This window comes from Pygocentrus nattereri, chromosome 27 (genome assembly GCF_015220715.1).
Source record: "Pygocentrus nattereri isolate fPygNat1 chromosome 27, fPygNat1.pri, whole genome shotgun sequence".
In the NCBI taxonomy this organism is placed as follows: Eukaryota; Metazoa; Chordata; class Actinopteri; order Characiformes; family Serrasalmidae; genus Pygocentrus; species Pygocentrus nattereri.
The window spans coordinates 8,036,448-8,064,295 of record NC_051237.1 but is presented as its reverse complement, the minus strand read 5'-3'; the positions used below and the strand labels follow the sequence as shown (position 1 = coordinate 8,064,295).

The 27,848-nt window shown below is 41.0% G+C and overlaps 1 protein-coding gene across 1 annotated transcript in view; it reads left to right on the top strand.

The window, feature by feature from the left end:
* gabbr2 (gamma-aminobutyric acid (GABA) B receptor, 2) overlaps nt 1–27,848 on the top strand; it is a 267,114-nt gene that overhangs the window by 225,692 nt on the left and 13,574 nt on the right. Inside the window, exons 14-15 of the mRNA XM_017694665.2 lie at nt 16,986–17,096; nt 24,522–24,746. Of these exons, the coding sequence (XP_017550154.1) occupies nt 16,986–17,096; nt 24,522–24,746 (336 nt within the window). The remainder of the gene's footprint in view (nt 1–16,985; nt 17,097–24,521; nt 24,747–27,848) is intronic.

Here is a 27,848-nt window from a genome sequence, read left to right as displayed (position 1 = left end):
GGGAAAATTGCAAATGTTATTATTTACATGATTCCATTAAAAAGGAGGATCCTTGCAAAATGAGAATTAGTGCAGTGGAGCAACAAACTCAGCACACCTGAAGGTCATATCCACCTGAGAGATCGTGTGCTTTCTTCCTAATTCCTGCTTGTGTTTCATAATAGTATCTAAGCTGAGTTCACTTGAGTAGAGAAAACGATTATAGACTAAAGAGAAGTCTCTGCTTAGAGCTTTAGTCATGGCATCAGTGAGCTAGATGCCTCAAGTAAAATATCCATGGTGAGTCTTACTCCCCTGAGAGTGCAAACTTGGCTCCTTATCACACTTATGCAATCACACAGACGGTCTGCGGCCCCAACCGTTCCATCAGCCAGAGGAGCTGGATGGACTGGACTTAGAGGCAGGCCAGTAATAATGAATTTATGTCCTACTTTGAGTCGCTTTGCTTCAGATCAGATAGGGACCACTGTCTGATTCCTGTCAGTTTCCGGTCCTACCGTTGGCCTTCCTGACAGAACTAATGAAGAATGAGGGCTGATGTTTTCTGCTGTTGCCTGGTCATACATAATTGTGCTATATGCATGTACAGTATTTTGGCTGGTCATGTGTTTCGTAGTTACTAAGCCAGAAACATTAAGCGATTGCTCTTCAAAGCGGCTGGCTTTCAAACTAATATGTGTATATAATGAGGTTGGACTATTGGAGCTTGGCATGTGATATGAACATTTTCATGTTGATGTGATAAGATTTCACAACTGTTAGTATGTTTTCTGCTAAACTTATCATACTGATACACATACACAATCTCAAAACAAAAATGCAGTTAGCACAATGCTAATGTGATTGTCCTTTATTTTATTTAGTTAATTAAAGACCTGTTTGGCAATCAGTACACATTATTCAAAAAAACATGCATCTGACAGAGATTTAGACGGGGGTTCCTAAACCTATCTTATTGATGGAATCACACCATAGCTGCCTTCCAAGAGTTAGGCTGCAGCTAACAGAGGTGGGTTATTGGTAGGACTGTCTAATGAAGGCCCCTCATTAATATCACATAATGCAAAATGAAATGATGAACCAAGGCCACATTTGTCACGTCATCAGAAAGAAGTTGACACACAGATTTTAATGGAGAAAATACTTTTTGTATGAATGATCAGCTGGCAAGCAAAATGTTGATGTGAATGATGCAATATGTGGCAGGCAAAACTATTTGTTTATATTTAATTGCTGTGCTGCAAGCTGAAAAATCCAAAAGTGAGTGTATTCACACCCTGCATTCAATTTACACCCTCTTAAATAAATACACTAAACTGAACAAAAAAATTAATAAATAGCATACTATGCATGTTACTATATATTTACTGGCCTTTTAAACAATGTGTAGTAGTTGGCTTCATCTGCTGATGTTTGTCTTGAGCTTTGAATCAGGCACATGAACAAAAAATGATGGGCAACCAAAGATCTAATAGGATAGTCCAGTAGCATAGTTCAAAATTGCTACAATTGTAGCCTGCATTTCTGAGCTGTATTTGAAGGACCCTTCTCATTGGAATGACATTGGATAACATAGCAATCTAGAAATGTAGCCCACCTGGACTGCAGCTTCGCTGTGAGCTGTGGCTCTTGTATCTGTCTGGCTCCACTCTTTTCCCTGTTTTCCTCAAATTAAACTAACTCTGCCGCTTTATTATGATGTCCACCTGTGTTCAGTTTGTATACTTACTTTGTTATCATCACCTTGTTTCATCAGTGTTCTGTGTAGCTGATCTTGCATGGATTGTTGTGATCTTTTGCAAGTTACTTTGTTTGTTCTGGATGACAGTAGTTTAGTTTCCTTGTCCATTTCTTTATGTTTGAGTTTGTCTCAATTACTATGAAGTCCAGCTACCCACCAAAGCAAAGCAACCAGTCTAGGGAGGTTAAAGGGTTGAGTAGCTAGAGTTCCTAGCCTAATGGCTTTGTGTTGCAATTACCCAGCATGAAGGTTAGAGTGGGGCCTAGTAGCAGTGTATGTGGCAGAGCAGAGGAGCATCCCAGTTGCTAATCAAATGAACAGGGACTTGTTATATCCTACTGTTGTTCCTTTATTTACCTTCCCTTTTGATCTTATTCATCTCAACGCTTTGGCTTTCTGGCTACAGAACCAGCACTTGGATTGGCCAGGGATCTTCAAGTGAAATGCATGGAACTCCCCCAGCTTACACTGACAAACTTTAGCCTTGAACACCTCATTGCCAGATTGGGTAATTTAAACACATAACCATTAGTTGAGGGACCCTAGCTAGCCAACCGCTAAACTTCCCTAAACATGTTGTGTTGGTCCTGTGAGTAGTTGGAGTTTGTAGTACAATATTTCCTAGTCATGTGTTTCTTTTTAGTGTTTAGTGGATACCACTGTGCTTTCTTTATCTGTTTGCTTACTATCACCCCTTGCTGAACTGGATTTCAATAAACAAAACTCACAAAAGCATCCAAGCACCTTGACTCCTTCTGTGATAAAGTGACCATTATCACATAAGGTTCAAATTAATATTTCAGAATTTTATATCATAATGTACTGCTATGCTGGTACGTCAACACACCTGTAAGCATGGGTCGATAACTCTGGAAGTGCTCAGAGCCTCCTGAGCCAGCTAGCTTAGACTGCAGCTCTTCATTATTCTCATAAGGCCTGTATCTGGGAGAAAATGAAATGTGTCGTTGGGCCAAAATGAGAGGCCAGAGCTGCGGCATCAACTGCAGGACTGGATCAATGTGATGGGCTGCAGGTGCTCTGCCGCTACCATGAGATTTGAGATGAGGTGAGAAATTGGAGTGTCAACGAAAGAGACTCAGTCCAATAATTTGCGCAATACTAATTTAGCCCACGAAATGAGCTTTTGGCTCTAATTAGAGTTTGTGTGTTTTGTGGCACTAAATGAGACTTCGTATGAGTCGGTGGGTGATGGATTGTGATGACACCTTCTCTGCAGCATGCACACACATAGTCCTCTGCGGTCTATTATAAGGCATCCCTATAGAGCACTATGGCACACGGTTGGCACATTCTTATGCTGTGCCAGTTGAAGCTGTGCCACCTCTTCGGTGCCCCCTTGTGGCAGGCTGGTGAAGCAGACGCGGGTGGCACCCGCCTGGTGACCGTCTCTGTTTCCAGACCATGCAGCTGAGGTCCGATAACAAACCAGCTCTTACCATCTGACAGCAAGACAGCCTGCCTGCCAGCCAGCCTGCCAGCCGGATGCTTCTGAAACCCACCCAACCCCCCCCCAACACCCCCTCCTGCACCCCTGACACACTGCCAGCCTGCAGACAGATACGTCCAGCCTGGAGCTTTCCCTCCAGCTGGGCATCAGTGTCCCCTGCATCACATCACCACACATACACACACACACGCAATACTGACCACGTCCACTGTGGAGACCCTGATTAAATCTTTTATGATCATCATCAAAGAAAGCAGAGTATGAACAAAATGAAATGAACAAAAACATTTTGTCACTGCGAAGGTACTATACACGAAGCATGACTGAGAGATTATTTCACTGTTTGACTGCGCAGGATGACTTATCAGAAGTAGTTAAGAAGTTAAGAAAAGCCCAGTTATCTTCATAGAGCAGAATGTTCCAACAGGACTGAGCTGTTCCTCTGTAGCCATGGAAACGAGCTAATAGAGTTCCATAGTATTAATCATTAAGTCATTTGTCAGTCTCAGTCTTTCTATGTCCTTTTCTCTTTGTCTTTCCCTTTCTCTCTTCTGTAAATAAACCAATCAGAAGTTCATAATGCTTAATTGTCAGAAATGTCTGTGAAGATAAATGAAGAGCCGACTTTATGATTTCAGTATGCAGATCTGTTCTTCAGTTTGGCTGTTGTTAACACCACTAAGTTTAATTGCTTTTATTTGATGGTGTTGTCTGCTGCACTGCAGCCTCTATCTGCAGGCCCCCCAATGGCCATTCTGAGAGTGCTATGGAAATTGACACATTTTTTTAAAGAATTTAATCAAATATTTAGATATTAGATTAACTAAGACACTGTTGGCTGTTTGTGTTAGAACTGTTGTGACTTTATATTGAGGTGCTAGTGAGCAATGACGCACATTTCCAGCAAAATGTATTCAATCAAAAAGAAAAATTTTATTGTTCTGCTGAGGTACCTCCATGTTGTGGACTGGGGCTGTAGCACTGCTTGTAACTAGCCTACTCATTATGTGTAATAATGTCCAGAGTTTATTTGTAATCTTTGTACTGACCTCTGTGCTGTGATCTCTGTTTCAATTTCAACAGTCAGTAAAGATCTATCTATTGGTCAATCTACAGAACATACTGTTCATCATCTCATATTCAGTGTGCCTTCTCATTTCACATTCAGGCTATGCAGTTCTGGCATCTTCTACTGGAACCTGCAGTTTGTTCAATACGTCAGTGTGGCAGTAAGACAGCTCTTCCAAATGCACTTCACTTCAGCTCTCCTTCTGCACTAAAGAGACAGATTGTTGGCACACTGCACTTGCTCCGCTTTCCCTGCTCACATGAAGAGGGCCAGTGGGGGGGGAGCATGGCCGCTGTGCAGGGAAATGGAAGCACACCGTTTCTATTGAAGTCTACTTCCAAATACAGTGGAGCAGAAGCCAAATGCCTCACCCTCGTTTATTTTCGGTCTTGGCTGGAAACGAATCATGCGCCATGTTTGTGCAGCCAGCCCTAATCACCTTTGGAAGAAGCTAAAATTACCCATTTGAAGGGTGATAGTTCATTATACAGTTGTCATTACATTGAAAGGGGAACTTCCGTCTTCTATCATGCTTAAGATTCAGCTACTATAAAAGTGAGGAGTGTAGGCCCACATTTGACCCTTAAAGTTTAAGGGGTGGAGTAAGTGAATTTAAAACAAGTTCTGGTTGCTTGTATGAATAATTCGTCTAAAAGTATGCAGGCACCAGCTTGTCAATTTTTCTAAAATCAAGGGTACTGAATTGATTTGCTCCCCTATTTGGTGAAACAACCTGTTTCACTGCTCCACAATCTAATACTGGGGAGCCTTTTACCTCTGTAGTCTTTGTCCGTGTTCGTATCTGATCAAGAGCAGCTCATGTGCGCATTCTTTGAGATTTTGTTGTATTTTTTGCCTTTGTGGTAAAGTTGACACTTTCACAAATATCCAGCATTTACAACAAAACTGCCACTTTCACCATCCTGCACAAGATTCAGAGCGTCATGCACAGAAATAGCTATCACACCAGATTCTGATTCAGTTCTCAAACTGTAAAATGTTACCACCATGTTAGCTCACAAGAAGGCAAGTGACAGCATCATTCTAGAAATCCAGTCATTTCTTCTTAGCTTGATATGATGGCTGGGTCATTAAAATATGGCTTTACTGCCAGTGGCAGTGTCGACATTAAAAAGAATCAGATGATGACTGTGAAGAAAAACTAATTAGAAAGTTCAGAGTCAAGTGGAAGAAAGAAATCCTGTGACTAGATTTTGATTTTGAGAAGTGTTTAGCTGATCTGAGATTCCATGACAAGTGGACACCCCAAGTTATTATTGTAACCCATTTAGGAAACACAATGTTTAAAAGCATGGCTGCACTTTTCAACTCTGCAATGTAGCACAGTGACTAAGATATATTCATGTACCTTATGAAGTTAAGAAAGGATTTATTATGCACGGATTTATTATGACAGTGATAATGTTTTTTATTGTTTCATGTTTTCAAAGTTGTACCACATGGTATGGGCATGCACCATGACCCCCAAGCCAGTTTTATCCTAGTGAGACAAAGAAGAACACATGAGTGAATTAATTATTCAGTCAGATTGCTGCCATACTGCTTGTCAGGATGCAATGTAGAAGACAGGCCTATATTGTGAATCATAATAAAACGGCATTGTCCCAAGGCAAAACGAACACAAATTCTTGATGTTTACATTGTCTGACAAGAGGCGAGAGAGTTTGAAGGTTTGTCCTCTGACAAAGGCTATCCTCTCATCGGCATGCATGTCAGGTCAGGGTGAAAGAGCCAGAGAGCAGGAGAGTGAGCATATGGGAGCACTCAGACATCATAAAGCATCATGCTCCCATCTCAGTGGTGCAGGGCCAGCATGACTACACTCTCCCACTCAGCTACAACGTGTGTCACTGAGCCTAAAAACATTTAGGACAAGACTCAGGCCAGTGCTGTTCTGTTCTATAGGTAACTAAATTGAGGGCCTTATGAAAGGTTCGCTTCTGTAGAGAAAACATACAGAATGGTAATAGCTGCCTCCCACCATTGGACTGTGGGACAACTATTTCTGGAAGACTGATCGGGTTTGGTTGTTTCTCTGTTTGAGCTTGTAGAGCTAGTGCAATTTAAAGGGAGCTCCTATGGATTTCTTGTTAAGGGCTGTTTTGTTCAGCCTTTGATCATTCTCTAAGTCTGTTAAGCCGTCTTGGATCACTGATGTCCCTTCTGTTGTTACGCTGCAGTTCTGCTTACACTTCAGCAAACCCCTGAGGTTAGTCAGTGGATTTCAGTGCTACCAAAGCCCCCTGCAACACTAATTCCAATTAGCCTTTTTGAAGTATTTTGTTTTTAGATCACATTCTCCTCCTCTGTTTGAAGTGTGGAAAGTCTGTTGTCTTTTTTTGTTAGCTTGGCACAAGTATTGGTGTGTTAATTATGACTGGTACTAATGATCAGAGATTTAGTATAAAGATATGTTGAATGCTTGTGGGAATGGATTAAAAAGACATTGATTTGAAGCTTCATGTAGTCTTTAAACACTCAACCAGTAGAAGCTTCTCTTTTTAGCAAGCTTGCTTTCCTACCCACCTACAGTTGCCTCTGTAGTGTGTTAAGGGCCATCACTAAAGATTGTTATTAATCAAATAATATATGGATTTCTTTTATTTTAACAAGCAATCGAGTAATTTGATTTTTTTTAAAAAGACAAAAAATTGGAGTGTCGGACAAAAAGTCCTTGTTAATGTGAATTTATGTGGTGTTGTAGATGTTTAGATTGCATAGTTTACTAATGCACCCTTTGAGCAAACGGGAGAGAAGATGAACAAAGAAGCTATGCGGCTGCTTCCGTCCCTGCTATGATGACGCAGTTGATTAGGGGAGTCCTTTGTCACTGTCAGGGACACCAGGACGCCTTAGCGTTCACAATACAAATGTTGTGTGGTAATATGCTTCCTTCACCAGAGTCACATGACCATGCAGTGTTTAGCTGTTGACTGGAAGACAAGACAAGTGAACTAGCACAATGAAGGTGTTACAATGTCTTTTTGCCTCTCTTGTCATATTGTAAGAGAGAGAAGATGTAAGCGGGGGGTGAGAAGGCTTATCAGTCTTTCTAATGAGACAGCATTGAGCTGTGAATATGGCTGTGAATATGGCTTGTATATGAGGGGGTTGTGCTGCAGGCTATGTGCATATGTGATTTATGCAGTACATTCTGTCTCAGTGGGAAAAATCCTTTCAAAATTCATTATATCAGGCTTTGGGTATTCAAGCTACAATGGAAAAAGTAGTTTCATTCAGACACAAGACCTCCATTTGGCCATCATCACATTGGCCTTGCCCATGAGTGACAATCAGCGGTTTGCCAATAATGAGCAGGCCTCTTCTCTCCACATTCAAGTGTACAACAGACCCTTAACCAGCTACATATAACACTGGCCTCATGGTATCTAGAGCCTCCAAGGACTCAATTAGAGAGAGAGAGAGGAGGAGGGGGAGACAGAAAGAGAGGTAGAGGAAAAAATTATGTGGCTAAACTGTCCCTCTGGTGGAAGAACAGTATTTTATCTATCCATAGCATCTCAGCATAGAATTTGGTTGGGAAAATGTCAAGGCATGCTACCACAAACATCTTCATTGAAACCTTTTAAACCCTTACTCTATATTATATTTCACAATAGACTACAAATCATATGTAGCGTCAAGTGATAGAGAGTGGCGCAGGTCATGATAACAGTGTGTGTGTAATTAGGCCATTTGATCGTATTATGACCTGGAACACTTAGTATCTCGAACCGAATTAACATTGTCGAAAGATATCACACCCACTCATTGCTTTGCCAAACAGAATCCTGTTCAATTAATGTTAACACAGGGCTAATTTCCGGCGAGCCTGAGAGAGAGCGTGTACCTGCTGAATCAACAGAGGCTAGGTAAACTGTGGGAGAGGGAAAATATGAGGTCAGGCTGATGCTTAGGAGAAGCTGCACGAAGGCACGGCAGAATGTTTAGCAGATTAGATCAGGCAGAGTGTTTGAAGTTCACCCGCCGTGTCTGATGCAGTGTGGCGTATGGGGTGGATACATAATGCAAGGTAATAGATTGCACTTTTGAAGAACGAATTAGCCTCTCATTTCTTATTAGCAGCTCCTTTTAGAAACTGCAGATCTGCACTGTATTTCTAAACTCAGTGTTTTGTATTTCTAGGTCCTGCTGTAGTACAGCTGTATAGTGTTTTAGAAGCTAAAAAAGGGCCTTCTGTCCACTTCTTTTGGTTGCCTAAGGAATCGTTTAATGTATGACTGTTTAAAGATTTTTTTCTAATTGAGATTAGCATGTGTGAAGAATCTTTTCAATGTTCAGAGAACCTCTTGAACAAAGCCAAGTTAAGGGTAAGTTATCATTTTTGGCATTGAGTGCTGTCAAGTCTATTCTGATTCCTGGTGACCACATGGAAAGTCTTGTCTCCTGTTTGGGTCTTTAAGCTTCTTAATGACTAGTTCATAATTCCTCTGATTGTCTCCATCCATCTTGTCGCTGGCCGTCCTGTTCCTCTTTTACCTTCAACTGTTGCATAATTGTCTTTTCCATTTGATTGGTTCTGCTTATAATACCTCCAAAACAAGGCCAATTCTGGATCATTCTTCATTGGTAAAGTTGATGGTCTTTCCTGTTGTTATGACCTTTGTCTTCTTCATATTGTGTTGAAGGCCCATCTTTCCCCTGTTACTTGATTTTCCTTGTAAGGGCTTTCATATCTTCCGGATCTTCCACTGTTTGTGTTGTCATTCACATGTTGAAGGTTACTGAAGATTACCCACTAATCTTGAACCTTCATGAATCTTTGTCCTCCAGCGCTGCTTAACATAATATAATTTCATTATACAGGCTGTATGGTGATAGTAGGGCTAGGATTAAGCACCTCTGGTCTAACTCCTTTGCTGATGTGGAACTAGTCTGTTTGTCCATTTGCTGTAATGACTTTGGCTTGTTGATGAGTGTAGAGGCTTTGTTTTATTTTTATATGGTGTGTCATGTGGTTGCCACAACAGTGTGTGTGTGTGTGTTTGTGTTGTGTAATCCTAGTGCCAGCAGGCAGAGTGTGATGGAGAGCAGTCCCGCCCCATCCCTCACAGTTTGGAGTGTGCGTCCTGCGCACGGGAGCAGGGAAAGGGGCGCCAGTCCTAATGAGGTGTCATGGCTGATGGCTTTATCGTATGTGGGACCTCTGTATGTCCTTGGCTTAACAAGGATGTGTTGACAGCCTACCAGTTACAAATCTTGTTTGTTCTGTGGAAAGAAAACAAGCTGGACAGCTTGAACAAGCAAGAGTGTGTAAAATCAGTATCACTTTATTAGCCAAGTAGTCTTTCATTAGGAACTACACAATATGGACAAAATTTTAGCATTGTGATTATATTGGCGGCACAGTGGTGCGGTGGATAGAACTGTTGCCTCACAGCAAGAAGGGCCTGGGTTCAGTTTCCAGGTCGGGTGACCAGTGTCCTTTCTCTGTGGAGTTTGCATGTTCTCTCTGTGTCCATGTGGGTTTCCTCCGGCTTCTCCGGTTTCCTCCCACAGTCGAAAGTAAGACATGCAGTCAGGCCAATTGGACATGATAAATTTCCCCCAAGTGTTTGTGTGTGAATGTGTCTGTCTGTCTGCCCTGCGATGGACTGGCGACCTGTCCAGGGTGTATGCTGCCTTTTGCACAATGACAGCTGGGATAGACTCCAGCACCCCTGCAACCCAGAAGGATAAGCGGCTTAGAAGATGTGTGTATGTGTGTGATTATATTGCAACATATACAGTGGCCCCAAAACTGGTAGTAAATGTTAATGAAGTTGTTTAGGTTATTTCATGAAATTATTTAACATGTCCTTTATTTCAGATAAAAAACACTTAGAACAACATGAATCTGATGGTAAACGCTTTGTGTGGAGAAGCATGAAGAAGACTGCACTAGAAGTACTGTAAAGCATAAAGCATTAAGTCCTTTTAAAAGTGGTTGTGCACAATATGTTGTAACCAAACAAACTAGTTTTTACACTGAGCTTAATATCTACTAAATGTTTACACCTCCCTCTGCAGGTGTGTTACTGAAACCAATATAAACCACACAGTTAGCACTTCTGACTTTTTTGATTAAGATAACTAAGCCAAAAACACTAAATGTTGTGTGATGTGATTTACTTTACAGCTGTTGTCATGGTGCTGGTTAATAGCAAACTTAAGTACAAACGTAAGAAAACAATCCAGTCCTGGTACTTACATAAATACACATGCAATACAAGTATACGTATAATAAACAAATTCATACAAATAAATAAAAATTTACCATTCATCAGTGGTCAGTTTCTTGACTTTATTTATGTATTTTTCTGCTGGTGGACCACTCTTAATCTAGCAATGACACTGATGTTTATAAAAACCCTAGTTACAGTGCTGTGCTACATACACTACCAAGTTAGTGTCAATTCCATACTAAGAACAGTCTACTAACCAAATAAAATCTGGACAAAAGTAGTCCTGTGGTCAGAATCTGGCCAGTATTGAAAGAGGAGAGGTTGGGGGGTGACCTTTCCAAAGATGGGCTATATTCTGTAATTGTACACCTAAATAGCTATACCACCGAGACCAAACTTTGATCAAAACATTGTTGGTTTGATGTGGGCAGCACTTTTGAATTGATGCAGATATCTGCAGCATCTGCAAAATGTCTGATAATGTAATTAAGATCTATTGTATTTTGTAAACTGAACTGAATTTACTATGCTTTCAGTGTTCAATCAACACTGCACAATCAGAGTAAACATTGTTCCAGCACTTAATTAATATCAGCACTAACATTAGATCAACAGCTATTCAGCCATCAGTGAATGCTGCTGAATCAATGTTAGATCAGTGTTCAGCACTGTTGATTTTCCAACGTTGAATCAATGGCCAGTGCAACAAGATCAATGCAAATTCATCATTAGAGATCTACATTGATTCCACCGTGTTGCCCAACATCAAAGTTTGTTATCTAGGTAAGGACTTAAAAGGAGACTTACAATAAGGGTGTTTCTGATAAAATGAGTGGAAGCACTAGGTATTTTTTATAAATTGGACGGTGAGTGTTTGAATGTACATTATGAACTAAAAGACCAGGTGATTTCTATCATTTATTAGCACTAACATGCTGTAGGACTCCAGGCGACGCAAGCCCTTATCTGTCCACAAATTCAAATGCAGGAGCCCAATTATTTATGTGTGTGTGGTGTGTGTGGGAGGTGCAGGGTAGGTAATAATGTGAGTAAGGATACTCCTGGCAGTCACGTGACAGCAAGCCTGGTGAAAGTCATCTGTGCCCAAGCCTCACAGAGAGAGAGAGAGAGCAGATGGGAGTTGTGATTAAACCTGGGTTATGACAGAGCGTTAGATTAAAGAATGGCAGCAATAAAAGGGGCTTTTTCAGCTCTGATAACAAAGGGTGAGGCCCGGAACGTATCGTGGCGCACGTTCCATTTGCATATTTAAATGTGCGTGATGTTCAGGGTTAGATGCTTCGTTTAATGATGCAGTTAGCTCCTAATAAATCAGTTCTGGCAGCTCCCGGGTACTGCCGCCAGCGCTGCAGCAGGGCCACTTTGAAGTCCCCGCGATTGAAGTGGAGTTTAGAGCAGTGGCCCCAAAATAAGCAGCAGTGAGGAGGAGGACTCTCCGTGGAGATTCTGCTCCCCTGCAGGAGGCTGGAGCAGGTAGGCCTCATTTGGCACTCCACTGAGGGAAAAAGGCCACACTGACTCTCGGCCAATGGCCCTGGTTGGATTCGGCAGGAGTGGTCACCCAGACACGTGTTGTGAGCTCCAAAGTGGCTATGTAAAAATGTCTTTCAGTCAGGTTTGGGCAGGGACCGGAAAACAGAAGTTGATGAATATGTGTGTTTCTTTACGTACTACAATCAAAATGAGTTTACCTAAGCTTAGTTTATATGACTTTACATGAGTGGACGAATAAACACTTTGATGCAGCGTAAAATGTCAAACCCCTAGGCTTATTATTCAGTTATGAATCTTAAGACCTTTTATTCAGCAACTGCTATAAATTAGCTGATAGCTACTATGGAACTCATATGTAAAATACACAATTATGAGCATGAGAAACTGGAATTGTGGACCCACCTTGTCCAGTTAATGGATCCTTTTTACCCCTTAAAACATTTTCATACTAGCAGTTTTCCATAAAAAAATATTTTTGCCTTTGTATGTAAGCAAGCAAGTCAATATTCATAGAAGGCTTTTTTAAATTATTGTATTTACATGTTTTTTCTTGTATTAGGGCAGTTATACACAATTTCTGGAATCAAGAAAGCTGCAGTTGAGATGTCTGTTCTATCTTAGCATGGCTGTCGCTGTAAAGAGAAAGGCATTGTTTTAACGCCTCCACTTTCACGTCTCATTGCTAGCTAGCAGCTCAACACAGCCATAATCATAAACACAGTGAAAGCCAAGTGTCACAAAGAAACTATTGTCAAAAACAGTTATGCTTGCGATATTTTATTTGATTTTATATAAGTTATTTCCAGCTATGCAAACTGATTGGTTGAGAATCGTTCTAACCGTGCTGTTATTTCGCCATAACATCAGAGGTTTTTCACAAACATTGTATCACTCTGCTAAGACAATGTTGCTAAGCAACAGCTTTGACAGCTCAAGCCATTTGAACGTTTTTACTTCTTAGTTTGCACACAGACGGAAAATGCACATTTGACCTACAGCCGATTTCGTCAGAATCTTAAAATGAAACTACACTAAATGTTCACGTTCATGGCCCAATTTATCTATTTTTTACTTAATTTATTTAACTATTATATAAAAGCAATAGAACACTTAAGGTCATGTGTTATCACAAATAACATCACAGCTGTGATGATCTACGGCACTTGCCTTCGAAACATACTGACTCTTTACATTTCTTTAGTCACATTGTCTACAACAAAAGTGAAGCCTTCTACACATCAGTTACTATATGTGATGTTGATAATGGTCAAATTGTAAAAAAACTGAAAATAAGAGCTTCTTTTGGGGACTATTTTGCCTCGAAACACCCTGCGTGTACCTTTCTGCCAAGAATGGATTTTAAGTTACATTTTAACCCAAAAAAGGAGCTATTTCTCCAAACATTGTAAAACAAAGTCAGACAGTGTATTCATAACCATTTCATAACAATTTCCTGTTGGCACATCCTCAGTGTGATGATTTAAGGTTGTATCTGGATTTCTGTGCTGTTTAAGAGCATGCATGAGTTTCCCTGAGCAGCTGCAGATGTCTCAATGTGGGATTGTTATTTTAAGGGGGTTTTACCATACACTTCAAAAACGATTCTCATAGCTCCACAGACAGCTGCCAAATTGCACAAAATCCCACTTGATTGACACTAAGCAGTCTTCTCTTCCTTCTAGCGTTTCTGTGCTCAGATTGAGAGGACCAGTCATATGACACTAACTGCTCTTCATTGCACACATGAAGTCACTGCCCTAGCCATACTGAGGGTGCCTTGTTCTCGTAGTGACGCTGCAGTGGCTTCCTGTTTCAAAGCCTTCAGAACGTCAGGGAGATGTTATAAGAAGAATGTTTGTTATGAGTCGAATAAGTCAACCCACAGGACCTTTATTGGCCACAACGAACATGAGGGACTGTGCCCATCACTGCTTTTTCTCAAAGTTTGTGCAGTTTTCATTGTGGTGTAGCCTCAGATGGTTGTCAGAAGCACAGGTCAACATTTGTGGAGGTCTGGAGAATGTTCCCTTGTTCCCCTGATATCACTGCTGTGGGTGATGAAATGCTGTTGTCAACTGGGCTGATGACTCTCTCTCTTACTTTCTCTCTGTCTCTCTCACTCGTTCTATCTCTCTTTCTCTCTCTTTATCCCAATCTCATGCTCCCTCGCTCCTCACATGAGGCTGTTTCAGTTGACAGTGAGTGAACACTCCATTTCCTCCGCTAAGTCTCCATCAGTCTGTTCCTTCAACTGTTCCAACTCTCATAAGTAAACTTGTTCTCTTGTTCTCCCTCTCTCTCTTCCTCTCTCTCTTTGTCTCTCTCTCTCTTTCTCTCTTTCTCTCTCTCTCTCTCTCTGTCTGTCTATCTGTCTGTCACAATCTCTCTCTCTCTCTCTGACCTGCACTCTCTGAGGAAGTCTGGGCATGACTGCCCCTTCCCCCTGCCTCTCTCCTTCTCTGTCTGTCTACCCCCATGTCTCTCTTTCTCTCTCTCTCTCTCTCTCTCTCTCTCTCTCTCTCTCTCTCTCTCTCTCTCTGTCTGTCTGTCTACCTGTCTGTCTCAATCTCTCTCTCTCTCTCTCTGACCTGCACTCTCTGAGGAAGTCTGGGCATGACTGCCCATTCCCCCTGCCTCTCTCCTTCTCTGTCTGTCTACCCCCGTGTCTCTCTCTCTCTCTCTCTGTTTGTCTATCTGTCTGTCTGTCTAACTGTCTGTCTCAATCTCTCTCTCTCTCTCTGTGGGAGTCTATGCTCAGCTGCCCATGTCCTCCTGCCTCTCTGTCTCTGTAGACACCCAGTCAGTCACACGCCCTTTCCAGTCTTTGATGAACAATTACGTTAGAGGCCTAATGCGCTGATAAATGACAGCAGCGACCAATGAGCAGCAGTGCTGCTTGGCCTGTTGGCAGTTGCCTGGCAACTCTCACACAGCTTGTCCATCTAAAGGAGAGGCTTGACATGATGAGGGTTGAGGCCTTGTTTTGGTTTTGTTATTTGCCGATTTTACATAAGTGTATAATTTTGGGGGGAATGGCAGAGGGGAATTGTTCTCATTTCATTGTTACTTGTTTCAGCTGAACTGTCTACATCCTAGAGCCTGGATAGAGTGAAGAGATAGAGTGTTAGTCCACTGATAGATTCCCAGTGGCACAAAGCAGTGTGCTTGTCTGTAGTTGATGCAGTGTAAGGTAGGTGTCAGGTCTAAAATTCATTCTTATTCCCTTTATGCTAAAGTATGTTTGCTTCATCTTATGTATTCTTAAACCAATTTGGAGGGTCACAGTAACTTGTGTTCTAGATGTCAATGGCTTAAAAGGCCCTTCTGATGTAAAACTAGGGAGACCGTACATTTTCTTTTTGGGGAACTGAAAATGTATTCATGTTTGAACATGTCTTACTGAGACTGGACAGTGAACATCAGAACAGACTCTAGCAACTACCTGTCCACTTTGTTTGATATGTAGGATTTTTTTGCAGAGCTTTTGCACCATATGCACTCTCATATATAAATAGTGCTGCTTCTGTTGCCCTACTTTACTCCCTTAGCCACTTTGCAAAGTCAACTTCTAAACACTGGAGTCCAGGAAACAAAACCTCTCTAGCTCAGATGTGCTTAGACAAGGAGCAGATGAAAGGCTGGCCTCTGCACACCATGCCTAAACCGGGAAGAATCAGCCGAGCAGAAGGGTGTCACTGCTTGTTTGTGACTTGGTGAATCTTTAAGCATGGGACTACACCCATGGCATGATGAAGGTTTTTCAAAATGGGGCAGGAAAAGTGGGTTAGAGCCTGGCTACTTTTAGGCCACATGCACAGAGGCAAACCCAGATAAGTTTCATACACTTCTTTCATCCAGGGTTGCCGTGCAACACCACACTGACCTATTTTACATAGCAGTCTGGCTCGTTTGCATTACTTGGTTGTAAATACATCAGGCAGTCAATTTCTGACCCATAAAGTCTTATTGTTTATGAGCATTACTCCTTTGGTGTCCTGCAGAGGCAATTGCCTTATTAGCGTGGCCTTTCAGAAAGCCCAGCATGTGGTGTCTCCCCAGGGAGCATCACATGACCTGTTTCCATAGTGTTCTGAGTTGCATTTTGAGCTGCCAAAGGTACTTGCATATCCTCCCAGTCACCTGTGACACTGGTGTGGGAGGTGAGAGGACTGAACCAGACACTTAATGAAAACGCGTCACTTGTAGCTATGAATACCGCCGGCATAAAACCATTTCATTAAGCCACCTTCATGCATGTTTGAAAATCATCAGAAAGTAAAAGAGAAGGATTTTTAAACTTCCAGTATTCATTTTAATAAGTTATTTAAAGAATCACTATTTATAGTATCATTACCATGCATATATGTATATATGTATGTACAGTACTGTGCAAAAGTCAGAGACCAGCACTCATATAATTGCTAATAAAATGGCCATTAAGCACGTTATTCATTGTTGTAACACAGAAAAAAACTGAAAAAAAAACAAGATTTGCCCACCCTTTGCCCTTATTACAGTTTCTAAGCTTTTCATGAGACTTGCTTTTAGTTTTTCATAGAAGTCTGCAGAGGTATTTATATATTTATATATTTTTTTTCACACCCCCAAAGTTGTATTTTTGCTTCTCACAATACAAGTAATCTCAACTACAGACTAGTCAGTCCATTAATCTCTGACCTTGGCACAGTACTCTATGTAGGAAGGTAGGTATGTATTTATTTATTTACTTACTTACATACTTACTTATCAGTTACTCTGTTCATGCAATAGTTTAGTAACCCCAAATGCTCCTTTCAGTATTCACATCTCTAAAGATTTGTTTTTTTATGGTGTGGAAGAGACAGAAAATGACCACAAGCCCGTAGGTTCTGCCCATGACATGCCAATATCCTGTGGATGTTGTTGTTGTTGTTGTTGTCTGTGATGGTGATTTTTGTGAGTGTTATCTCCCCTCACTGTGCCTGTCTTCCTGCTGTGTCTCCACAGGCGGACCCTCAGGGGCGAGACATTGCTATCCGGCCCTTCCTGGAGCACTGTGAGAACACGCACATGACCATTTGGCTGGGGATCGTGTATGCCTACAAAGGCCTCCTTATGGTGAGTGAGAAAATTCTAGAAGCGAGCCTACCATCTGCTTCCTCAGGCCACAGTGTCTCTAAATGTGACCATTTTCTCTGCCTTTATCTGACAGGACTGAGGTCAGATTGCATTATTATTCTTTGTGGAGGGGGACCATTATCTCCATTGTAAAGATTACCCCATCTTCTATTTCTTGCAGTTTCTCTTAAACCCCTAAACTGTCAAAATCATATCTACATTTTTGAAATGCTCAAGCCCAGAGGTGCAAATAAACAGGAGTGCATATAACAAACCACATTTGAATTCTCTTACAAATATTAACTACAAAGAAATTAACACAGTCTCACCTAAGCCCAACTAAATTCTGTCTGTAAGTAACAGGTCCATCATCATCCGAGGTGCTGAATAAAACCTCATGTTTTTAATGACAACGCCATTTAAATTGCCATGTACTTACAACGCCAGCCATCTTTAAATCACAGACAGTAATAATAAATAAAATGTGTAAATCAAGTAATGAAAACAAGGAACTTCTAAGTTAATCAATCAAAGCAAATTAAACAACAACCCAAACATTTTTTTATCTAGATAAACTTTCCACAGTGTACTGTTCTCAGGCTGTGCTGAAATAGCATGATATTTGCCTTCACCCCTTTAGTCTTGAAAGCAGACACACACACACCACACACACACACATACACATATATATATATATATATATATATGTGTGTGTGTGTGTGTGTGTGTGTGTGTGTGTGTGCGTGTACGTATATATACACTGCTCAAAAAAATAAAGGGAACACTCAAATAACACATCCTAGATCTGAATGAATGAAATATTCTCATTGAATACTTTGTTCTGTATAAAGTTGAATGTGCTGACAAAAAAATTACACAAAAATCATCAATGGAAATCAAATTTATTAACCAATGGAGGCCTGGATTTGGAGTCACACACAAAATTAAAGTGGAAAAACGCACTACAGGCTGATCCAACTTTGAAGTAATGTCCTTAAAACAAGTCAAAATGAGGCTCAGTATTGTGTGTGGCCTCCATGTGCCTGTATGGCCTCCCTACAATGCCTGGGCATGCTCCTGATAAGGTGGTGGATGGTCTCCTGAGGGATCTCCTCCCAGACCTTGACTAAAGCATCCGCAAACTCCTGGACAGTCTGTGGTGCAACGTGGCGTTGATGGATGGAGCGAGATATGATGTCCCAGATGTGCTCAATCGGAATCAGGTCTGGGGAACGGGTGGGCCAGTCCATAGCTTCAATGCCTTGATCTTGCAGGAACTGCTGACAAACTCCAGCCACATGAGGTCTAGCATTGTCCTGCATTTGGAGGAACCCAGGGCCAACCGCACCAGCATATGGTCTCACAAGGGGTCTGAGGATCTCTTCTCGGTACCTAATGGCAGTCAGGCTACCTCTGGCGAGCACATGGAGGGCTGTGCAGCCCTCCAAAGAAATGCCACCCCCCACCATTACTGACCCACTGCCAAACCGGTCATGCTGAAGGATGTTGCAGGCAGCAGATTGCTCTCCACGGCATCTCCAGACTCTGTCACGTCTGTCACATGTGCTCAGTGTGAACCTGCTTTCATCTGTGAAGAGCACAGGGCGCCAGTGGCGAATTTGCCAATCCTGGTGTTCTCTGGCAAATGCCAAGCGTCCTGCACGATGTTGGGCTGTGAGCACAACCCCCATCTGTAGACGTCGGGCCCTCATACCATCCTCATGGAGTCGGTTTCTAACCGTTTGTGCAGACACATGAACATTTGTGGCCTGCTGGAGGTCATTTTGCAGTGCACTGTCAGTGCTCCTCCTGTTCCTCCTTGCACAAAGGCGGAGGTAGCGGTCCTGCTGCTGGGTTGTTGCTGTCCTACAGCCTCCTCCACGTCTCCTGGTGTACTGGCCTGTCTCCTGGTAGCGCCTCCAGCCTCTGGACACTACACTGACAGACACAGCAAACCTCCTTGCCACAGCTCACATTGATGTGCCATCCTGGATGAGCTGCACTACCGTCTCATGCTACCACGAGTGTGAAAGCACCATCAACATTCAAAAGTGACCAAAACATCAGCCAGAAAGCAGAAAGGTACTGAGACGTGGTCTGTGGTCCCCACCTGCAGAAACACTCATTTATTGAGTGTGTCTTGCTAATTGCCAATAATTTCCACCTGTTGTCTATTCCATTTACACAACAGCTGTGAAATTGATTGTCAATCAGTGTTGCTTCCTAAGTGGACAGTTTGATTTCACAGATGTTTGATTTACTTGGAGTTATATTGTGTTGTTTAAGTGTTCCCTTTATTTTTTGAGCATTGTATATATATATATATATATGTATATATATAACCAACACAATATAAAAATGTTTTTGTTTACACTAAACAATACTCTCCTGAATCGGTTCGCATTTTGTTTCTGTGAGGGGCTTGTTCACCTTGGTACTATTCCATCAACAGTACGAGTGTTTGACTCAAGCATGCCAGATTCAAAAATATTGTAAGAGAATGAAAATAGGGAGGAAGACCAAAGTAAGGAGTAAACATAAAATGGGGGAAAAGCAAGGTCACTGCTGTTAAAAGTGGGACATGGGCTGACTGAGATGTAAAACTCTGTCATACAATTATTTGGAAAATGACCCAAGCCCTACGTGAGCAGCCAAGTCCCGTTGGGCTCAGACAAATATTTCAAGCTGTATAACAAGGTAGGTGTGTCTAATATAGTGGACAGCAGGTGGGTACAGTGTTTAAAAACTTCAGCATCACTGCTGTGTCTGATCCATTTGTAACAACCACGCTCAGTAACATACCACCATGTCAGTGTCACTGCAATGCTGAGAATGATCAACCACTCTAATAATACCTGCTCGTTGGTGGACCTGTAGGGGTCCAGACCATTGATGAAAGGTGTAAACAAGAAATAACACATTTTGCATAGAAACAGCTGGACCACAGTCTGTAATTGTAGAACTAAAGTGCACCTATATGTTAAATGGAGCTGATAAAATGGACAACGCTTGTAGATACAAGGAAGGTGTACTTAATTAAATGGCTGGTGAATATATGTTTGTGAGCCCCTGGTGAAATGACATGTTGACTTACTAATAAAATAAGTTAACATATCCTCTACAGAAAACACACGTGTGCACATTTAAATGCGTAATTACTGTTCATTTGCTGTATAATATTTTGGTAAACAGAATACAGTGTACACTGCGTCATGGGCTTGTGTGGTCTAGGGATCTTCATAGCTAAGTCGTTGGGAGCAGTATGCTCCTGGTAGGGTCTCCCAGGGTGAACAGGTCTGGAATGAAGACCCAGACTAACTCAATCCAAAAACCCCATGAGAAAAGGACACAGACAATCGTGTACCCTGCCCGGGAGAGGGTCACCGGGACCTACCCCTGGAGCCAGGACTGCGAGTGCCTGGTGGCCGGGGAGGCCACATAACCCGGCCGTGCTCAGTCTGAGGGGGTAGCAGTGCAGTGCCGTATAGGCAGTGGGAGATTGCGGGGAGGCCCAAATTTATTAAAGAAAATCAACAAAAAAAATATTTGACCAGGGGTCTTTCAATTTTCCAATGTGCATATATGTTGCTTTTGGAAAATATGGTCTTAGATAAACAAGACACATTTACAAAGCAAGTTGAAAATGTCGGTAAATGATTGGTTTTTACTTACTTCCATGCCAGTGAGTCCATGCCTACTAACAAGATTGCTCTTCTTCAAGGGTGCTCTTTCAATTAACCTTTGCATAACCCAACAGCAAGGTGCTCCGAGAAGAAAAAAATGCGCCCAGTCAGTTAAATGCCTACAGCATTGCCTGTTATTTTTAAGACAGTAGTGGCAGTATCCTAGAGTAAAAGGCATTAAAAGCTGCCCTTTGCCTGGCTCTGTGGCCCTCTGAAATGAATCAGCCTTTTATTCTTGCCACTCTAATGGTGCTGCGTGTCTCAGTGGGTTGATGGGTCTTTACCCTTTGCCACTAGCTGCCCTACTGTAGAGAAGCAGTGGTGGAGGTCAGTAGCAAGCCACTGAAACTAACACTTTCCTATCAGCCATTCCCTGTTCATGTGGGGGAATGCTCTGTGATTGGGCTTCTCCCACGCCAGCACATACACACACATCTCCTCTTCACTGTGAGTGACAAGCACTGTCACACAACTCCCAGCTGTTTAAATGAGATGTGACACCTGAAATCCTGAAAACTTTAGCCTTTATCTTACCTTCATATGTTTGAAATCCTCCAGCATAGCCACCTTGGTCAGTAAATAATTCAATGCCGACATGTACTTGTGGTTCGAGAAAAGGGCAGATAGGGAGAGAAACAGAGGAAGAGAGGGAGAGAGATGAATGTTGAGAGAGATGGAGGGTGAGACAGGAAGATAGCACAGAGAGAGTGAGAAGAGAGAAGACAGAGATGGAGCGAGATAGGGAAAGAGAAATAGATGGAGAGAGCAAAAAGGAGAGAAGGAAAGGGGAGAGAGAGTAGATAGAAGAAAGATTTAGGAGAGAGAGGAAAGCACAGAGAGGGAGAGTAGAGAGAGATGGAGGGAGAGAGAGAGAGTGGGAAGAGAAAGAGTGAGAATAGAAGGCAGAGAGATGGAGAGATAGGGAAAGAGAAGGAGAGATGGGGAGAGCAAACAGGAAAGGGAAGGGAGAGAACAAATAGACAAATGAAAGTGCAGACAGAAAAGAGATGGAGGGGGAGAGAGTGCAGAGAGAGCAGATAGGAGAGAGAGAAAAGAGAGACAGAGCAGATGGAAGAGATATGGAGGGAAGAGAGAGCAGATAAAAGAGAGGTAGAGAAAGATGGAGGGTGAGAGAGGAAAAGAGAACACAGAGGGAGAGGAGGGAAAGATGGAGGGGGAGAGAGCGTGAGAATAGGAGACAGAGAGATTGAGAGAAAGGATAGGGAAACTAGGATAGGGAAAGGTGAGAGAGAGAGTAGATAGGTAAAAGTGCAGAGAGAGGAGAGATGGAGAAGAAGAGAGAGCTATTTTTACAATGAGGTGAATTGTAACACCTACAGTTTCACCAATCACAAATAAGCTACAGAGGAAAATTTAGAAGAATTTGTCAGTAACAGTGATGCTTTTATGTAATTAAATTTGATTTTAAGATAAAAAAATTCACATCTGGACTATAGTTTAGTTTGCACTCACATTAATGTAAAGAAACTGCTGTTATCACAATCAGTGCATTCTTTAGTTTTATTTGATGTGTGAAATATAAGCAAGTTTCAGGCATAGATGCTAAAAAAATCTAGCAATGTCATGACTGACCACCATGGGGTAAGTATTGACACAAACGCAAAACATTTTAACACAAATATTAACACAAAAAATGAACACAGTTGGGGTGCTGACCAAAGAATAACAGCTTATTCACATTTCTTGCATGAACCCACTTAAACAAGGTCTGAAAATCATCTGAAACTTTGCCTCTAAAACTACACACTACACACGTTCATAAATAGTGTTGCATGTTTAAAAGTTATAGAGGCTGAGACAAAATGTGTTGAATCACACAGTCTCAATTTGGTTGGAGATAATTACATAAAATGATTTCAATGTGCTAGTTCAGTGCAATTTCACGGAATTCAGTAGAAATTTAATAGAAATTTGTAAAACAAGTAAAGGCATTTTAAATGTGTTCAGTGTGATGTACAGAACTGAAAATGGTTTTAAAAACGCTATGTACCAAAAAACTGAAATTATACAATAAAATGAATACACCAAAGAAAATCAATAACAGAAATTTCTGGATCATATTTGAAAAAAGAACCACAACAAAATAAATATTGATAATTGGTAATTACATCATGTTATTTATCATTTAGTAGCTTCTGGCTGTTTGCAGAAATATTGAATTAAAACATCTACAATTACTTTTTATTTTCTAGTTACTAATATTGTGTAAGTTATTATTGTAGAGAAAATAAAAAATATGAATTAAAACTTTTATAGTGAATGTGTGTCTGAGATGTGATCAGATTTAAAGCTCTGTGCAGAAGGAATCTGCTCTGGGCGTCACTGAGTTGAGTGAGTCACATTTGCCAGAATTATCTGTCAGATTTGTAGGTGTGTTAATTACATATTTCTCTGAAAAGCTGAACAGGTATCATTGTGTGCCTTTAATGTCCGCATGTTAAGTGAGTCTGCCTCCATTTGTCCTCTATGCTCTATTATGATTCACCATACCATGGTGCATGGTCTGCAGCCACAGCCACAATCTGCATATGTAAGCTTACTTTTAATGATGTATTTTCATGTTTGTGAACATATTCAGGTTTTTTTGTAATATGCTGTATGTTTCATTTGTCAAATAATCTCCATACAGTTATAGGTCCTCCACTCTCTTAGTTTAGATCTTATGTTCAGGATTTCTGGGGGGAACTGTGAGACACTGAAGTAGAAAAAACGGGAAAGAGTGAAGCAGAAAAAAGGGGAGAGAGTGAAGTAGAAAGAAGTCTTGCTAGTTTGTGTAATTGTCCTGTGTCGTTTGTTTGACAGTAAAAGTAGTTCAGCTACTCAAGTGTAACTCGTCACAGAAGACAGATTTTAAGAAATACACAGACAACAGTCAGTCTTATTACAGAGGACTGGATGCAATAGAATTCTCAGACACATAGGATGAGGTATTGTTCATCATTTTTCTAAACTGATATCTGTGCCCATACAGTCATATGGGTTGTTTTAGGTGCCCCTGGTGACAGTCCGTGCTTTGTTGATTTTCTGAGTGAAAATAATCAATGTATCTTTTATGTAGATGTGCTAAAATTTGAAGAACACCATTTTACATTTCATTTGCTGTCAGGACAAAACCATGCATCTTTCAATTGGTATTGAACAATACAGAATTTTCAGTACATGATGGAACTGAAGTAACCTGGTCGGTAACATAAAAGTGTCTTCAATATCCAGCCCTGCAGACACAGTTATGTTGGTGACAAGTATGGTAGATTCTGTTTAGAAGATTAAAGATATTAGATTAGATTAAAGTGAAACAGTTAGATTAAGTGAAACCTAAAAGTCATTTTTCTTTATGTCTTGATTCTTATTGATGATAAGCTGACAGAATCGTGTTTGAACAGCTAGATGTTTATCAAGACAGAATGACTATTTTCTGTTTTTTCCTGCCTTGTCAAAATGGATCAGCTGCTAAGGATAAATATGCATAGTAAGGTTATTTTCATCTAGAAATAATTTTAGTTGTATATTCAGTGGCTTCTAACAACATGTTCATTAAATTGCTGTCTATAGCCATAAAGCTGTATTACAGCATGGATTTGATCAGCTCTGACCCTCAATCCTGACAGACCCATCAAAGCACTGTCTATTGATCAAAGCAAGTGCACTGTGAAAACTGACAGTACTTATCAGATCTCAGGTGTCTATTAAAACTCTCTCATTTCTCTCCTTATTCATGTAGTTGTTTGGTTGTTTCCTGGCCTGGGAAACAAGGAACGTCAGCATTCCTGCACTGAACGACAGCAAGTATATTGGTATGAGTGTGTACAACGTTGGCATCATGTGCATCATCGGGGCGGCTGTGTCCTTCCTGACTCGAGATCAGCCGAATGTGCAGTTCTGCATCGTAGCCCTGGTCATCATCTTCTGCAGCACTATCACACTGTGCCTGGTGTTTGTGCCAAAGGTAAGAACCTTGCAGAACTCAGCAATTCTACAATTTAAAAAATTGAGTCAAGTCATTTACTGGGACGGTCAAGTAGCATTCTGTCCTTAAAAGACACAGTCAGGGATTTCTAAACAACAGTAGCAGCACTGGCATTCTGAAATACCAAAGGAAAGTGGTGGGGCAGATTGGCTTCTTTACAGGAACTTCAGGAAAGATATTTTGCATCAAAGCTGAACAAGACAGCTGTGCCAAGCTATGTGAAAAATACTAATGGCTTAACAAATTCCTGCTGGTGACTTTATAGAAATAGACATAATTTTCTTATTCCCAAATGTTTTCAATCAGTTAAGACTTGTTGTATCCAAAGTTTGCTTCTTTAGTTTTGCACTTGAGCTAGGATGTAACTAGCAGGAGACGTAATGCAAATGTAGCTAAATAAGCTATTTTTGTTTTGTATTTAATAGATAACAGTATATTTTATGGTATATCAGGAATGGAAAAATGTGTCATATAGTAATAGAACCGTGTGTCAAATAGTCATGGAGCAGTATGTCATATAATAATGGAAAAATGTGTTATATAGTAATGGAACAGCATGTCGTGTATTAAAAGAACAGTGTATCATATAGTAATGGAACAGTTACAAAGTAATAGAACAGTATACCATATAGTATGAGAATGATATGTCATATAGTAATGGAATAGTATATCATATAGAGATGGAAGAATGTGTCACATAGTTATAGAACAGTATGTCATATAGGGAGGGAACAGTGTGTCATATAGCAATAGAACAGTATGTCATATTGGCATGGAACAGTGTGTCCTATTAAAATGGAACAGTACAGTGGGTTGCAAAAGTATTCAGCCCCCTTGAACTTTTCAACCTTTTGCCACATTTCAGGCTTCAAACATAAAGATATGAAATTGTAATTTTTTGTGAAGAATCAACAACAAGTGGGACACAATTGTGAAGTGGAACGAAATTTATTGGATATTTTAAACTTTTTTTAGAAATAAAAAACTGAAAAGTGGGGCGTGCAATATTATTCGGCCCCTTTACTTTCAGTGCAGCAAACTCACTCCAGAAGTTCAGTGAGGATCTCTGAATGATCCAATGTTGACCTAAATGACTGATGATGATAAATAGAATCCACCTGTGTGTAATCAAGTCTCCGTATAAATGCACCTGCTCTGTGATAGTCTCAGAGTTCTGTTTAAAGCGCAGAGAGCATCATGAAGACCAAGGAACACACCAGGCAGGTCCGAGATACTGTTGTGGAGAGGTTTAAAGCCGGATTTGGATAGAAAAAGATTTCCCAAGCTTTAAACATCTCAAGGAGCACTGTGCAAGCGATCATATTGAAATGGAAGGAGCATCAGACCACTGCAAATCTACCAAGACCCGGCCGTCCCTCTAAACTTTCAGCTCAAACAAGGAGAAGACTGATCATAGATGCAGCCAAGAGGCCCATGATCACTCTGGATGAACTGCAGAGATCTACAGCTGAGGTGGGAGACTTTGTCCATAGGACAACGATCAGTGGTACACTGCACAAATCTGGGCTTTATGGAAGAGTGGCAAGAAAAAGCCATTTCTCAAAGATATCCATAAAAAGTCTCATTTAATGTTTGCCACAAGCCACCTGGGAGACACACCAAACATGTGGAAGAAGGTGCTCTGGTCAGATGAAACCAAAATCGAACTTATGTTTGGCGTAAAAGCAATACAGCTCATCACCCTGAACACACCATCCCCACTGTCAAACATGGTGGTGGCAGCATCATGGTTTGGGCCTGCTTTTCTTCAGCAGGGACAGGGAAGATGGTTAATATTGATGGGAAGATGGATGGAGCCAAATACAGGACCATTCTGGAAGAAAACCTGTTGGAGTCTGCAAAAGACCTGAGACTGGGACGGAGATTTATCTTCCAACAAGACAATGATCCAAAACATAAAGCAACATCTACAATGGAATGGTTCACAAATAAACGTATCCAGGTGTTAGAATGGCCAAGTCAAAGTCCAGACCTGAATCCAATCGAGAATCTGTGGAAAGAGCTGAAAACTGCTGTTCACAAACGCTCTCCATCCAACTTCACTGAGCTCGAGCTGTTTTGCAAGGAAGAATGGGCAAAAATTTCAGTCTCTCGATGTGCAAGACTGACAGAGACGTACCCCAAGCCACTTGCAGCTGTAATCACAGCAAAAGGTGGCGCTACAAAGTATTAAAGCAAGGGGGCTGAATAATATTGCACGCCCCACTTTTCAGTTTTTTATTTCTAAAAAAAGTTTAAAATATCCAACAAATTTCGTTCCACTTCACGATTGTGTCCCACTTGTTGTTGACTCTTCACAAAAAATGTCAATTTCATATCTTTATGTTTGAAGCCTGAAATGTGGCAAAAGGTTGAAAAGTTCAAGGGGGCTGAATACTTTTGCAACCCACTGTATGTCATATAGCAATAGAACATTACGTCATATAGGAATGGAACAGTGTGTCATATAGGAATGGAACAGTGTGTCATATAGGAATGGAACAGTGTGTCATATAGCAATAGAACAGTATGTCATATAGGCATGGAACAGGGTCCATCCATCCATCCATGGATGGATGGAACAGGGTGTCCTATTAAAATGGAACAGTGTGTCATATAGCAATAGAACATTACGTCATATAGGAAGGGAACAGTGTGTCTTATAGGAATGGAACATTGTGTCATATAGGAATGGAACAGTGTGTCATATAGGAATGGAACAGTGTGTCATATAGGAATGGAACAGTGTGCCATATAGCAATAGAACAGTATGTCATATAGGAATGGAACAGTGTGTCATATAGCAATAGAACAGTATGTCATATAGGAATGGAACATTGTGTCATATAGGAATGGAACAGTGTGTCATATAGGAATGGAACAGTGTGTCTTATAGCAATAGAACAATATGTTATATAGGAATGGAACAGTGTGTCATATAGGAATGGAACAGTGTGTCATATAGGAATGGAACAGTGTATCATATAGCAATAGAACAGTATGTCATATAGGAATGGAACAGTGTGTCATATAGGAATGGAACAGTGTGTCATATAGGAATGGAACAGTGTATCATATAGC